A 15182-nucleotide genomic window follows, 5' to 3' on the forward strand; every position below is an offset into this window, starting at 1 on the left:
TTGACTTTGCTGAGTTGTTATTTTTCTCTTTTTTCTTTTTGTTATAAAAATCACAAAGGCAATCCATCACAAAAAAAATGTTTCACTTTCTTATGAGGTAAGAAAAGAAGCAAACAATTCTTTAATGAACTCCAACATTAAATCAATGGTGACACGGGCCACTACAGCACATGCATAGCTACAAGCACACAATATTCTCTTCTCTATTTCAAATTGGTCTTTCTTTATTAAGTAGCATATTTATTATTAATCTGCCTCTTCAATGTTTTTATTACTATTATTATTAAAATGTAAAGCTTTCACATCTGCTTGTGCACTGGTTAACAAGTTTCAAACCAAAACCTTGTTCCAAACAGGCCTGCAATTACTTAATTGAACCCAATTAAACAATGAAAAACGTGGGTTGGAACACAGCTCCAGACTGCTCAATTTAATAATTAAGGACCTAGTTGGAATAAAGTCATGGACTGGAATAAACTGAAAGAGCCACAAGTGAGTATCAAGGCTCTAACCCATGGGTGGCCAAAGTTGGTCCTTCCACTCCTGGTCTTCGTTCCAACCCTGTTCTAAATTGTTTAATAGAGCCAATTAAACCTCCATACAGACCCTGAAGTATGTCAGTTATATCATGTTACCTGTTAAACCTGGAGGAGAATGACCCTTCAGGACCATGATTGGACACCCCTGCTCTAACCACTCACTCCACAATGGAATCTGTTTTATAGCCTCTTTGAGAGCAGAGGGATGAGAAGACCCCAGTCTGACATAATGCACATGTCGTTCTTCTAAGAATGTCAGGTGCTAACAAATAGTACAGTGTACGTTCTTTAATCCTGAATTCATGCAGGTACTGCAGACAAAAGACAGATGTTTGGCATCATGAAGGTGTACTATGGGTGTACTACATTATTCCTTTCTACATTTAGGTATTTGCATTAGTGTCTTTAAATTGTAAAAAAGTAAAAATTTAAATCACGCAGAAAACTAGCAATATGTTTGCAACATTTTTTTGCTTTTGTCAGTTAGAATCTCTAATGGGATAGCACCCCTACCAAAAAAAATAAAAAATAGAAACTTCAGCAACAAATGACCATTGCAGACCACTGATAATTCGCCTGATTGAACACTTTGATATGAAATATGTTTGAAAAGACATTTCTTCCCTGTGACATGACAGTTTCAAGTCAAAAGAGTTCATTTCCACTAAACATTACAAAGTATTATTATGTTTGAGGCTGGAAGCTGTGGATACAAAAAAATAATTACAAATCATTAATTTGAATTGAAAATGCATTTATAAAATGCCAACCATCATCTGAAGTAAGCCTAACAAAACTTTTGTTCAGAGGTTTCCATGACTACACCTGAACAAGTCAATCTCATTAGTTTTGACAGTTCCATTGTTTTAAATTGAAAATCCATAGATAATTAAAAAAAAAATAAGAAGCGAGAGTTCAAAACCATGAAGCTGAGTTTTCTATTAATCTGATGTAATATTTTAATATATTCAGTACTGGTTTATCGACATGCTGTGGCTTATGTAGCAGACTTTTTGAGAGAATGATAATACTAGCACAGAACAAGCCATGTGGAACATAGTGACACAGACAGATTGTAGCCTACACTATATGTCAATTTACCATAGTATGTGCATACATGGGATTCAACAACACTCTACTGTGTGAGTATTTTATATTGCATCATTGTGTTCCCCTTGGCTCCTTCTGTGCCAGTAGAAAAATCAACACTTTACAGCTAGGTAAGCCACAGCATGGGTGGATATACAACAAACCAAGTGACTTGATACCAGCCCTGTGTATTTCAAAAGAAGGCTTATTTCAGACAGCTAGAGTAGCTCTAAATGTGTGGTTCACATAACCAACATAGAGGGCTGGGGAATACAGGGGTCTAAATGGTGTTCAATCTGTATAGTCAGAGAGACTTAAAAAAAACACCAACTGAGTGGCGCTTCGTGGAACATGGCACCCATCGTAGCTAACCAAAATCAAATATATCTTTGGCCTTTGGAATCATGGTGAGCTTTTTTCAAAAGACACTCTCTGAGTTTTCATTGTTGCTACAGTATCTAAGTTACCAGTCAAGGTGGTGTTATAGGTATTCACCAGCTCATCTACTGATGAGGACTCAGAGAGCAGTAATGAGCTCAAGACATCAGAAAGCTTAACAGCAGTTGAATTAATTACTCAGGATTTAAATGTATGGTCCGCAGTCTTTGTAGATACTGGCAGATTCACCTCAGAATGGATGTCTCGAGGGGACGCCAGCCACCTCGCTCCCCTTCTCCACGCAGCTGCAGGCCACAGTCACCTCAAAGGCGCCCCTCGGCTGAGTGGCCCTTGCCTGGCAGAGACTGTAAGGGCTCAGCAGACAATGCCCCATCTCCTTTGCCTAGACCCCCGAGCCCAGGTGAGCTGTCCTTGTCGGCGTCCAGATTGGATGTCTCGGACCCAGCCACCTCCATCTGGCAGGCCACAGTGGGAGGCTCCTTACCACCCTTGCCACGTGTGTGACAGAGGGAAGAGTTCCAGGCCTTAATGTAGTGTGCAGCTGCAGCCACGGACATTCCCTAGCCAGCAGAACAAGAGGGAAAAGGGAACCACTTCCTCCAACAGAAAGGGCACCAACAGCATGCCCTCCCTTTATGCCAGGACTTCCTGGAATTGGTGCGCTCCTTCTGGAGCAAGTCACCGTCTGCACCCTCAGCCTCCAGAACAGCAAAGTCTTTGCTACATACAGCAGGAGCCCAAGAAGCGGGTCTAGGCACATTCCCCACTATCAGGGACATGGTCACAGTTTTGGTGCAAGGTTCCACCTTCACCAAGGGGAATAAGGACCCAACCTCTCCATCCAAGCCTTGCAGGACAACGGATGCAATGCTCAAAAAAGCTTTATCGGCAGCATCCGAGAGGCAAATGCCATGGCCATACTGGTGCTCTACCAGGACCAGTTGACAGAGACGCTGCAGGAAAGAGCTACAGAAGTGGACACGGGGGAGCTCCTGGTGGTAGCTAAGGCGATGACTGACCTAATAGGGGAGTTAGGTCAGGCATCAGGGAGGTAGCTGGCGGCGATGGTGGCCGCCTGCTGGCATTTATGGCTGACACAAGCCAAGGTCGTGGAGACCGAGAAGGTGGCGCTACTGGATGCCCATTACATTGGGGTAGACTTTTGGAGCGACCATTGATGTGAGCCTTGAGAGGTCCCACAAGGCCGTGGAGGTAGATTCCAAGTTTTCACACCTTCTGGCTTACCGTCAGCACCCAAGGTGGCATGCGTAGCCTGCTAGGCTGAAAGGGTCTGAACATCGCCCTCCACCCCAGAGTAGACAAGCAGGCGGAGGCAGAGGCAGAGCCAGCGGCAGGGGACCACCGTAGGTCAGGGGTAACTGGTTCTCTGGCTGGAGACCAAGGCCGGAACCTAAAAAAGACCCGCCCTGCTACATGGACAGGTAGTCAGACATTTGTGCGTGGTTTTACCGCCTTGATGTTACAAATCGAACAAGACCCTTTGTGGTCTCTAGAATTTTGCAGGCAGCATGCCCTTAGGCGTCATGTGGGCGCTGATGCTATCACCATGGGGCTGTACTGTCTGGAATCTGGACCCACGACAGCTTTGGTACAACTTTCCCATTCGATAATGGTTGTCATTCGAATTGAAAGGGAACGTTAGGTTATTAGCATAACCCTGGTTCCCTGAAAGAGAATGACAACCATTACCCTTCGAGGTCGTGTCCCCAGCTGACCTCTGTTTTCGAAAGAAAATGATGATGTGCTACTGTGAGGACCTCCCTCTTTAACAGGAGGTGGGAGGGACTTCTCCCTCACAGCAGGGCCCTGATAGGGCAGCTTTTTTATATATGCTCAGTGATTGATGGTCAGAGAGGCTCTTCCCATTCTGTAATGGTTGTCATTCTTTTTCAGGGAACCAGGGTTATGGTAATAACCTAACGTTATCCTGTCTCCATTACTCATCTACAATATGTGGCTTTGAACTGGAATATCTATATTTCATGCAGGAAGTTTGAGGCCAATTTCCCAGAGTTTTAGGCATTCATCATTACAGGTCAAAGTAAAGGGTGCAGCTAGGATTTTGCCACAGCAGTTCCCATAACTGTAAAAATGAAGTCTTAAATGGTTCATGAGAACCAAGCAATTGACTGGAATCATAATCACTAAAGCATATCTATGCCCATTTATATAACTTTTATACGGTGATAGAATGTACAGATAACCTCACTGGTGTAATTTCTGGAGAGTCCTGAAAGGACACAATAGTCATGGCCACAAATAAAAATAAAAATTATAATCTTAGCTGTCTGTTCAGTCTTCAGTGGCTCAGTGAAGGGTTTCTGCTGCTTGTCAAATGGCACCAAACAAACAAGGACAAATCAAGGCAGAAAGAGAGAAGGTCAGCAGGAAATGACACCTGACTGAGAGGACCACTATATTGTAGTAACCAGCGTGCAATTTGTCAAAGCTCTAGGTATTCGTGACACTCAATTGACAGCCACCATAGCGGTACAGCTGAATGCCTCAGAGAACATTGGTGTCCATAAACATTGAAAAAAGAGAGGCCACTTTGTGTAGCTGGGCTAAATGAAAGACTGACAGCCAACAAGACATGTAGTACCATGTGACACAGAGCGGACACCTATTAATACAACACCACAGGGGACAGGAAAAAATGAGTGTGAGTGATGACATAGTTTTAAACATTGGGTTGAATATGAAGGGTCAACATGTGCCAACATGTTGGATAACAAATGCTTCAGCAGTGTGCTGTCATTACAGATGAGTGTGAAGGGGGCAAGGTTTGGGGTTGTATTTGTGACTTATCAAGCAAGTGATTGGCTCATAGTGACTATAAACTAAGCAAGCTGTCACTGTATGCCGTCATGACAAGCTTTGCTTGTTGATTATGCTGCAGTATAGTGATCCAAAGCACATATTCACACTTGAAAAATACATAACCACAAATTGTGTTGTAATCACAAAATGGCCACACCAGATATTTCAGTGAAATTGTTTGAGGTGAGCAGGACAGATCCAAATGACTGTGAATAGCAGAATCCCTGTGTTCCAGTTATGCATGTGGTTCAAATGACTATTTTAGAAGTTCTGCTAAATACTTTTGTTCATGAAGGAATCAATTTGTTTTAAAGGAAAATACAATTAGAAACTAGTAACTCAATTGTGCCTACATTTTGTTTTACTGGTTTTAAAGTCATTAAACATTTCTAAATTTCATATAAATGTCTCTTCAAGAGAAAAAAGTTACCTGAAAGTTGATGTGTGCTTTATAGCTCATACATTTTCCATTCTAAACTGTTGCAAACTGCACAGGAGACCTTGAATATCACAATGGTTTAGATACAGTTTAAACATTGTCATATTGGGACAGATTTTTTTTTTGTAAAAGTTAAATAACAATGCTAATATTACGAAATTTGCTCCAAACATTCCAGACAGCAACTTTTTAATTTAATTATGCATTTTTTGTGTAAAAGCCTTGATATGTCTCACCCTTGTTCTCTAAAACAATTTTTTCTGATAAAGGACAGAAAATAACATGTTGAGTCTGACAGTGATTTCTGCAAATATGCCAATCATTGCTTATTCATGTAATTGTATTATTCCTGTAATTAGTTATTTCAGACCAAGGATTTAGATTTTACTTCAGATCAAAGTGTTAGATTTACAAAGAACATGTCTGGGTTCTTTGTTGCTACTGAAAATTACAGTGCTGTTTTTACAACAGCCAATTTAGAGAAGACAAATCGATTCTTAAGAGTTAGCATTTTGTTTCAATGCATTTTGATTCGGCTCAAATTATGGGCATAAAACAAACCAATCAATAACACACAGTCCTTGAGTCCAAATTGAATCAAAATTGAATTGAATCCAAAGTTTCAAAGCAAGTTTGTTAAATTTCATGTTCAAGAAATTAGACTGATTGACCATACGTTTTTGGAAGCATATTAAATACATTTCTGATAAGTTAGTTATAAGACTGAGTATTTTATGTGCTTGAGAGAAATACATTATTTTGACAGAAACGGTTAGACTTTTAGACTTTGTAGAATTGATACATATACATAAAAAGAATTGGGAATGCATGAATTATCCAGCTAATATTAAGATTAACAATGCATATCAAAAACTGTGGACTTTCATCTGCTAGATTAAGGCTGAAACCATGAGAATGAGGTCTGTCTCACAGGAGGTGATGCGTATCAAATTTACAACTAAACACTCTTGACTCAGCTTTTCTGTTCTGACACACTATAGCTTTTATTAATCAAGGGATCTTATTTATCTTCAATTGAGAGTTGTAACCTCCATTCTTGAAACTTACAGTGTTATTACGGTCAGGTAAGTGTGTGTAATAAGACTGCGACGTCAGGCCACAGCAGTGACGTCATCACCCTGTCAGAATTCTAAACAAACTCAGAAAAAATGAATATCAGTGAGGTGGATAGTTTTATTCAGGAACAAGAAAACAAAAGCACACAAAGGAAAACTTTATGTGACCTAAACTTGTTCAGAATCTATCTAAGAAGAGTTTCTGAGGAAAAAGATTTGCTGCATCTCCCAAGTGGACAAACTCGACAGCCACTTGTCAAAATGAATCTTGGCTGTCAGAAGGAAAGACAGGGGTGAGTTCAAACCCCACACGCTAAGAGGCCTACTCGGCAGCATAGATAGATATCTAAACAAAAAAAAACTATGGCCACACAATCTACTTTGGAATGAAATGGAAATAAATCTGCTGTTTACATCAGGAACAGTCTGAATGGCAGCGCTCCTGAACATCGTATTTTTTCTGAATGGTCTCCATTTTCGGACCAAGCAGCAGCACAACCTCATGTGAGGACTTGCTTGGAAATGAGTTTCTACAATATTCAGACAGACAAACCAAGACGCGGTCAGGAGACAACACAGGGGACCAAAAACCCGGCCCGGGACCCAATCAATGCCTACAAGCTCTACAGAGAGAACCAGCCGCAGGAAATTACAACTTCGGCTTCCCCTACTACCTTGAAACAAACGTGAAAGCGGAAGGACGTTCGCTATGGTTCAAAATATAAGAGTGAGCATCAACAAAATAAAGCACATGATGATGCTCTCTGTAGCAAGCCTTACCCAGTAATTTAGGAAATGTGTTTGGGGGACACTGCGCTTTCAACAATTCATCAGTTAACATTAATATTTATCACAATCCTCAGTAAAATTCATTTTTCAACTTTACAATAATTGTTTAAAATTTTTTTTTTTAAATCTTCAGCTTTACAATATTTGTGTTTGTCTATTCAGTCGATTGCAACTCTCCGTATATAATAAAGAATGAAGCTTAGTTAATGTGAGAAATCAAGCCTGTTAAAGGCTTCTCTGGACTCTGGGACCCATAACCCCTCTAAGCCCTTAACAGGCTTATTACACACACTTACCTATAGTTAATACTCTATATTATTTTGGTGGTGTTTACATTCCTTTAATGTTTTAGCAACACCCAGTGGCCATCCTTCTAAAAGCAGTTGTATCCAGAATTAAATCAAATGTACAGAAAGTTTACTTTTTTTCAAGCAGTGTAGTTAATTATTTATAACAGACCATCAGTGTGTTTGGCTGCCATTCTTTTGATAGTTGGTGTACAACCCTTTCCTTGACAAAGGTCTTATCTTGTTTTGTCTCTGCAGGAGAATGCTATCCTTCTATAATTATTAAAGTCCACTGTACCTGCTGCCTCCAGTCCTTATAATATCAAATACTATTTTTTTTTTTCATTGCAATGCACCCCATCACCTTGTTTCACAGTTGCTCTGAAGCTATGGACGATAATGTTAACAATATGTATACACAAATTCTCCTGAATGTCTTTCCTGCTGAGTTGAATCTTGATGCTGAAATGTCTAATGCTAGTACTGCTCTCTAGTGGATATGTATCATGACTGCATTCCCTGTCTGTATTGGAGGTGGCAATCGAGCTAGTGTGCATGTCACAGTGCCATCTTATAGCAGCGTTTACACAAAGGACATCATGCAATACAAAGAAAAAAACACAGTATCTTTTGTCGGCCATTTATAATTGAAGATCTTTGTGTTAGTGAAAGCTTATTCAAAGACAGAAAGACAGGAGAGCGAGTCTTTATCCTAAATCTTATATGTCTAGCACTTAACGGACAACATCATTTGTTTAATAGAAATCCGAATAGCCCTTTGACATATTTGAAAATTATTGGAAGCATCATCTCATTTCACTGAAAGACCATTTTTCAATGTTGTTTTGTCATAAGGTTTTGTTTTATATGACAGTGAACAGGATCACATGTTTACCTGTAGACTTAATATGCAGTAAAGGCAAAATGCATTGCCTCACAATGAACAAACCAAGGCAGTGTGTAGCTATTGACATGGAACAAAGCCTTTTATTATTCAGTTCAATGATGTAAGCTTTGTGTGTAACGCAGTAGTCAGAAGTACAAATGTTTATATATATATATATATATATATATATATATATATATATATATATATATATATATATATATATATATAGCAGCCAAAAGTGTGCAACAGTGTGGTGTGTATTCAAAATATATACCATTTTTGTTATCCTTATCCTAGAAGTCAGTTTTTTTTTTTTTTTTTTATTTTCTGTGTGTCCTCTGAAATGTTAGCATTTTTAAGACTTCTGAAAAGAAAAAACTACCAGTTAATCCACAGACAATCGGTGGATAGCAGCAACAAATTCTTGTGAGATTGCTAAATTTGTTTTTTTTTTAAAGCCTTGTTTATAAAAGCCAAACATTTGCAGTCCCCTCTTACTGTTCCAAAATAATAATGGTTGTACTATATTCCACAGATTTTAATCAGTTGGTTTATGGGCAGATTCACGCTATGCATTTTAAATAGAAACTTGCGGTTTTGACTAAGAAAGGGTAAATTATCAGTGAGAAACCTTTTTAATATATTTTTGTTGAATTATACAATTTTGAAACAGTATTCCAATACAAGTATCTCAACAATTTACAATTTACTTTAAATTTAAACAAGACATTTATTGTGGCTCTTCCTTTGATTTTGAATCATCCTCTGATCCTATGCAACACTGTCGGTTGTTATCATAGATAGACTGCATGCTTAACTAACGGCCTGCATAAAACACTGGTATATGCACTGCCTTCAATTGTAACCATTGTTTGGGCTATTAATTGTTTCATTCTTGGGAATACCAAATTCTATTTTTCAAAAATGTCTTCTTCAATTACTATATACTTAAATGTGTATTTTTGACTAATGCTCTGATTACATTTACTAGTTTCAAAACGCCTGACATGAGTTCTGAAATGGTCATTTTTTAAAAGGGAAATAAAACAAAACTGTCAAAGTGTGAGTATTGTGATTGTTATTTATGTTTACCAGAGTATTTATACTTCTAAATAATGCAGGAAGATTGTTCTTCACTGATTTTAGTATTCCATTGTACGACGAGTTAAAAACTGTAAATTTCATGAGCAGCACCGAGCAGCACTATCTAGAGCAATGGTCCTCAAAGTGGTGCCCGCGAAGCCAGGCCATCGTGCCCTTGGCAGCTATTATTAAATTATCGGTCGTGAACACATTATAAATTAGTAAAGCTACACATTTTCCAACAAAAGCGTCACAGCAGCCTGTTGACCGTGGTGCTTGCTTCTGCTGTGCTTGTAGGTACTCAACATATATATTTTTTTTTTTCTTGAAGGGCCAGTTGGTGATTACATGTTAATAACAATATATAGTAAATAACCCTTTATGATGCTGAACAGCAAATAATTAGAATTAGAAAGCATAAATAAATATATTAAGCCGATGTTCATAATATGTAATTTCTTACTTGTCTCGCATCACCCTTTGCATGTTCTATATTGCCAAAAGGTTCTCTTCAGAAAAAAATTGACATATTACTGAAAGTTTAAAAAACTTCCAGGTTAGAATTTAGAGATAAAATAAAAACAGTTGCAAAGTACAAGTACATTTTGTCCTTAAAAAAAACACTTTTTCAGCTTCTAAGAATGTTACCTATGTTTGGGGTTGTCATAATAATAATACCCTAACTTGCCAACAGTAATTTCAATTCTGTATTCCACTCTGGTTCCCGAAACCTAAAGAATGACATATTCTGACATTTGTCCTTCAATTAGTCATTGCACTTTTCCGGAACATGATGCAAGTTCCCTAATCTAATATTTCAGATTTACACAATCTAAACATAGTGCTGAATTTCATTTTCTATATTTAACACACATGATCACATTGATCTCTCTTTTTATTCATTGCCATTTCTTATTCTGTACATTGATATACATCATGTCAACAACATTTTTTTGCGAGTCGTAGCAGGGGATATAAGTTACTGACATACTAGTTCAATCGGTCCTTCTGTTTATTTCAGTGACCACTTCTAATTTAAGGAATAACGTAGATCCAACTGTACATAATTCCATTAAGGGGGTCCTGGTTATGCAATTTCTGGACTTTATTATTTTTCACCTCAGATTAATTTTGATCTGTCTTCTCCTAAGGCTGATGTTGTTTTGTTTTTGTTTTGTTTTGTTTTTTTCCTGGTGGTGTCTTCATCTAATCTTGAGTGTATTTTTAAAGGATGAGAATGAAACAGTCTTAATAGCTAGGCACTGAAAGATAATTGGTATGTTTAACTTCACAAAAAGGTTCACTGTTAATTACAATTTGAATGCAGCAATCTCCTTTTGTCATGCAGTTGGCATTGGCAACCAAAAAGTCCAGGTTTTATCAAGTAAGCTTCAAGTGGCTGTTTCACATGAATTTCCATCTCTTGAAGACCTTGCTTTGGAATGCAAAGTTGAGCGAGTTATGTCTTCACTGAAGGCACTTTCCAGTATATTTCTGAGTGATGTCCTAATTTTGTCCTTGAAATCTTGTCCCATGAACACATAGAGAAGAGGGTTAAGGCAACTGTTGATGTAGGCAAGACAAATGACCAGTGGGTCAAGAATATGAACAGTGTTTGCCAGGTCAGACATTGGAGCTGCAAATGAATGTAAAACTCCAATGACATGATAAGGTATCCAGCAAATAAAAAAAGAAACTATAACTGCTAGAATGATTTTTAACGTCTTACTGGATTTGGAAAACTGACTGCGTCTTACTTTCACTGTTATCAGAGTGTAACATGTTGTGATGGTGATAAAAGGAATTAAGAATCCAAATATGAACCTGGTGCTGTGTAATACCCTTTCAATTCCCACAGTGTCTTCATGCTCACCATAACTGCATATGGTTATGTTGTTCTCCATCCAAATTTCTCTGTAGATTAAAGTAGGTAAACACATAATCACTGCCAACAGCCAAACAATGCCACAAAGTAAATTAGCCAGCCAGACAGTTCTGTTGTTTTGGGACCACACTGGTTTAGTGACTAGAATGCACCTATCAACACTGACCAGTGTAAGTATGAAGACACTTGCAAACATATTCAAAACAATCGCTGAAGGAATAACTTTACAGAGAGCATTGCCATATGGCCATCGATAATTCAGTGCAATGTTGACTACAGAGAAGGGTAAAGACAAGCAACAGATGAAGTCAGCAATGGCCAAATTCAAAAACCAGGTTGTGTTGACTGTCCTTTTCATCTTCAACCCAGTTATCCAGATAACAATGCCATTGCCTGGGACCCCGAGGACAAAGGTTATGCTGTAAAGGACCATAGATAAAACTTCCACAGGGTAACTGACGCTTGTATCCAGTTCATAATCATTGAAATTTGTGTGATTGTAGTCGTAATCATCCAGCTCATTCATTGTGGTTCTGCCTTCAGTGGAATTCTACAAGCGGTAGCCCTGAGGAAACATCATCAAATATATGTTACATTTCTAGAGATTACATTAAGAAGATTACAACTGTGCATATCTAATTAGGCACAATTGCAAGCACACTCTAGGATGCAGATTCTAAATAGAATATTATCATTGTATAATGCAGTCAGCCCTTTTCAAAACTATTTTAGAATTACAAATATTTTTAGGCACAAAATATTTTCCACGATCAAACAAGAAATTCTAAAGGTTCTACTGTTGATTTCAATGGGGTGGAAGGGATCCCTAGGGGAAATGTATCCAAACCAAAGTAACAATATTAAACAAAAATAACTATTGATAACCTTATTGAAAGCTGGTGGTTTACTGGTTTTCAGTAAACCACTATCAACAGCATACTGTAAATATATATATACACTGGATTTGTAATACAATATTTAACAAGAGATATTAATGAATATTTCTTGCCAGCAAATATGTCATTTTTACAATATGTTTTAAATATATAACAATTATGTATAAGTATGTAAAATGTTTAACTCAGTTAAAATATGTTCTTATCTGGGTCTGTGAAACCAGCAATTAAAACAAACTTCACACTCTAAGGATCTATAGCTTCTATTTTTATATCATTCATAAATACTGAAAACGCACTTAAAAATACTTTTTAAAGCATGAGCATTATGCAACTTGAACCAAATGCTGCTGAATACACTTCTTTGAGAAGACAAACTCACTGCAAGTAAAAAAAAAGGATTAAATCAATAAAACCAGACAAGAATTAAACTCCATGTGAATTCAACAGCAAATCGAGTGCACTGTTGTACCACAAAACTATTTACTATCTAGACTAAACCAAAATACACAGTTCATAAATCCAAACATACAGTAACTGCATAAGACCAAATCGATGTGAGTTTAAAAGATTTACCAATGTACTTTTCATAAAAAAGCATCAGGATATTTCACTTTATTTAAGTGTGTAAAAAGTTCAGAATCATTTTTTCTTCACATCCTGTAATCCTCTAACCAACAACATTGTTCTTTTTATCAGTAAACTGCAGTACATAAAAAATGCGCATTACTGGAAATCTTCCCATTGACTTACTTTATTAACCAGCATAATACTAAATATTATTTTTTCATATATAGTTCCACATACAGTACCTTACGTGGTTCTTCTTAAATAGTTGTTAATGAGTGCAGCTAACGTGTTAAAAAAAATGAAAAGGATCTAAGCAATGACTCCAGGAAAGCTCTGGTAAGCTGTTTTAATAAAAGGAAGGTCAAACTGTTTTGACAGCAGTCTCAAACATGCACACTAAGAGAAGTCGAAACTAAGAGAAGTTGAAACATGCAGCATAATAACCACAAAAATGGGAACGGAAAAAACAACTTCAAAACAGGCCAGATTGATAGCTGTGGCATTTAATAAAAAATTAAAAAAGGTTAGGTGGCCACTTAAACTATCCTTACCAATGTGGAGGTCTCTGGTTAGGGAGCATTGGCCAACGGACAGGGGCCCCAACGAAACGCATCAGCTTTTGAAAGGAGGCCTGTCACCCTGGAGTTACAAAAGAGCAGAGGAAACTAGGCATTACTGTATCCTCAGAGACAATTCAAACCCACACATTCCATTCCACTCCACTCCACTCTCAGTGACTGTACCGGATAGATTCCGGCGCTGGAACGGTTCCATGGAATAAGGTGTCGCCTGTCAGAAAAAAAAATATATTTAAAAAAGAAAAATACTCTGGGCCTTACCACAAAGTTTAACACCCAGGTTATTTGAAGATTGTTGCTTTATTTAAAAGTCTAGACAAGTTTAATTAATACAAAATTGCACAGAATAAATACTTTTTAGTTTGGCAGTTGCAAACAAAATCTACTTCAGATTTTATACATGGGAACTAAGACTGAAGATTACACCAAGGGCAATTTGAACAAAACAAAATTAACTTTTTCATGTAGTGGAAAAAAAAAAAAAAAAGATCTGTCTAGAAGGCAGTGACTTTTCAGTGGGTTATGAGGTTGATGTATAGTAATCCGCAAAGTTTTTTCTAAATCTGTCCTATGTGGTTTATTGACAGGAGCTTCAAAGGAACAGCAAATCGATGGACACCAGTGAAGCAGTAGCAGACCCCAGTGAATGATCTCTGTAACTGGGAGGCTTCTACACTGTAAGTGCCTGGCTAGCTGTCTGTGCAATGACAACAGATTCAAATGCTGTATTGATTTTTTTTTTTTTTTTTTTTACTGTTCTGTTATGGAAACTTGTCCTTAAATTATGATCACATAAGGCTGTTAAATTCTAAAAGGCTACAGTTCTCCATTTAGCTTGTGGTCTTAGAATTGTGCAGATTGTGTTTTTATGCCTTCAGTGGGCATGTTGTATAACCCGTTAGAGTAGCGTTAATCAATTCAAACAGAAAGTACACTTTGAGGAGACTTCTTTTTTTTTACTGATCCAACACACACTGCTGGTATAAAAGGATCAAACAAATCTTTCAGACAGTAAAACAAAAAATAAACATCTACTTGTAGTTTCTTACAGCATTTAAGTCTCCTCAGATTAACTTTTCAGCTTAAAAAAGGCTTAATTTTTAAAAATAAACAGCTATTTTGAATTCAAACCTTACTTAACTAAGTCATGTCATTATTAGCACACTGTACAAAAGAAAGTTTACAAATGAGCGGCAGCCATTCGGCCCATCTTGCTTGTTTGGTTGTTAGTAGCTTATTGATCCCAAAATCTCATCAAGCAACTTCTTGAAGGATCCCAGGGTGTCAACTTCAACATTACATAAGAAGGTTTACAAACGAGAGGAGGCCATTCAGCCCATCTTGCACGTTTGGTTGTTAGTAGCTTATTGATCCCAGAATCTCATCAAGCAGCTTCTTGAAGGATCCCAGGGTGTCAGCTTCAACAGCATTACTGGGGAGTTGATTCCAGACCCTCATGATTGTGTAAAAAAGTGCCTCCTATTTTCTATTATGAATGCCCCTTTGTCTAATCTCCATTTGTGACCCCTGGTCCTTGTTTCTTTTTTCAGGTCGAAAAAGTCCTTTGGGTCGACATTGTCAATACCTTTTAGAATTTTGAATGCTTGAATCAGGTCATCGCGTAGTCGTCTTTGTTCAAGACTGAATAGATTCAATTCTTTTAGCCAGTTTGCATATGATGTGCCTTTTAAACCCGAAATAATTCTGGTCGCTCTTCTTTGCACTCTTTCTTGAGCAGTGTCGCAAATAACACTGAATCAGGTCAGTGACTGGTCGGTAAAACATTGAACCCTTTTGTATGGAGAATCTCAATAGCTAAGGC

The 15182-nt window shown here is 37.7% G+C and overlaps 1 protein-coding gene across 1 annotated transcript; it reads right to left on the reverse strand.

The window, feature by feature from the left end:
• Nucleotides 1-10321: 10321 nt before the first annotated feature.
• On the reverse strand, nucleotides 10322-13143 carry LOC121294565 (C3a anaphylatoxin chemotactic receptor-like). Its single transcript, XM_041218400.1, has 2 exons — nucleotides 13025-13143; nucleotides 10322-11881 (listed from the first exon to the last, which is right to left on the reverse strand). The coding sequence occupies exon 2, from the start codon at nucleotides 11840-11842 to the stop codon at nucleotides 10823-10825; it is 1020 nt and encodes a 339-aa protein (XP_041074334.1). The 5' UTR covers nucleotides 11843-11881; nucleotides 13025-13143; the 3' UTR covers nucleotides 10322-10822.
• Between the last annotated feature and the right edge of the window lie 2039 nt (nucleotides 13144-15182).

This window comes from Polyodon spathula, chromosome 1 (assembly GCF_017654505.1).
Source record: "Polyodon spathula isolate WHYD16114869_AA chromosome 1, ASM1765450v1, whole genome shotgun sequence".
Lineage (NCBI taxonomy): Eukaryota > Metazoa > Chordata > Actinopteri > Acipenseriformes > Polyodontidae > Polyodon > Polyodon spathula.

Coding starts and splice junctions, on each gene's coding strand:
- LOC121294565 (XM_041218400.1), bottom strand. CDS start 11,842: ATGAATGAGCTGGATGATTACGACTACAATCACACAAATTTCAATGAT.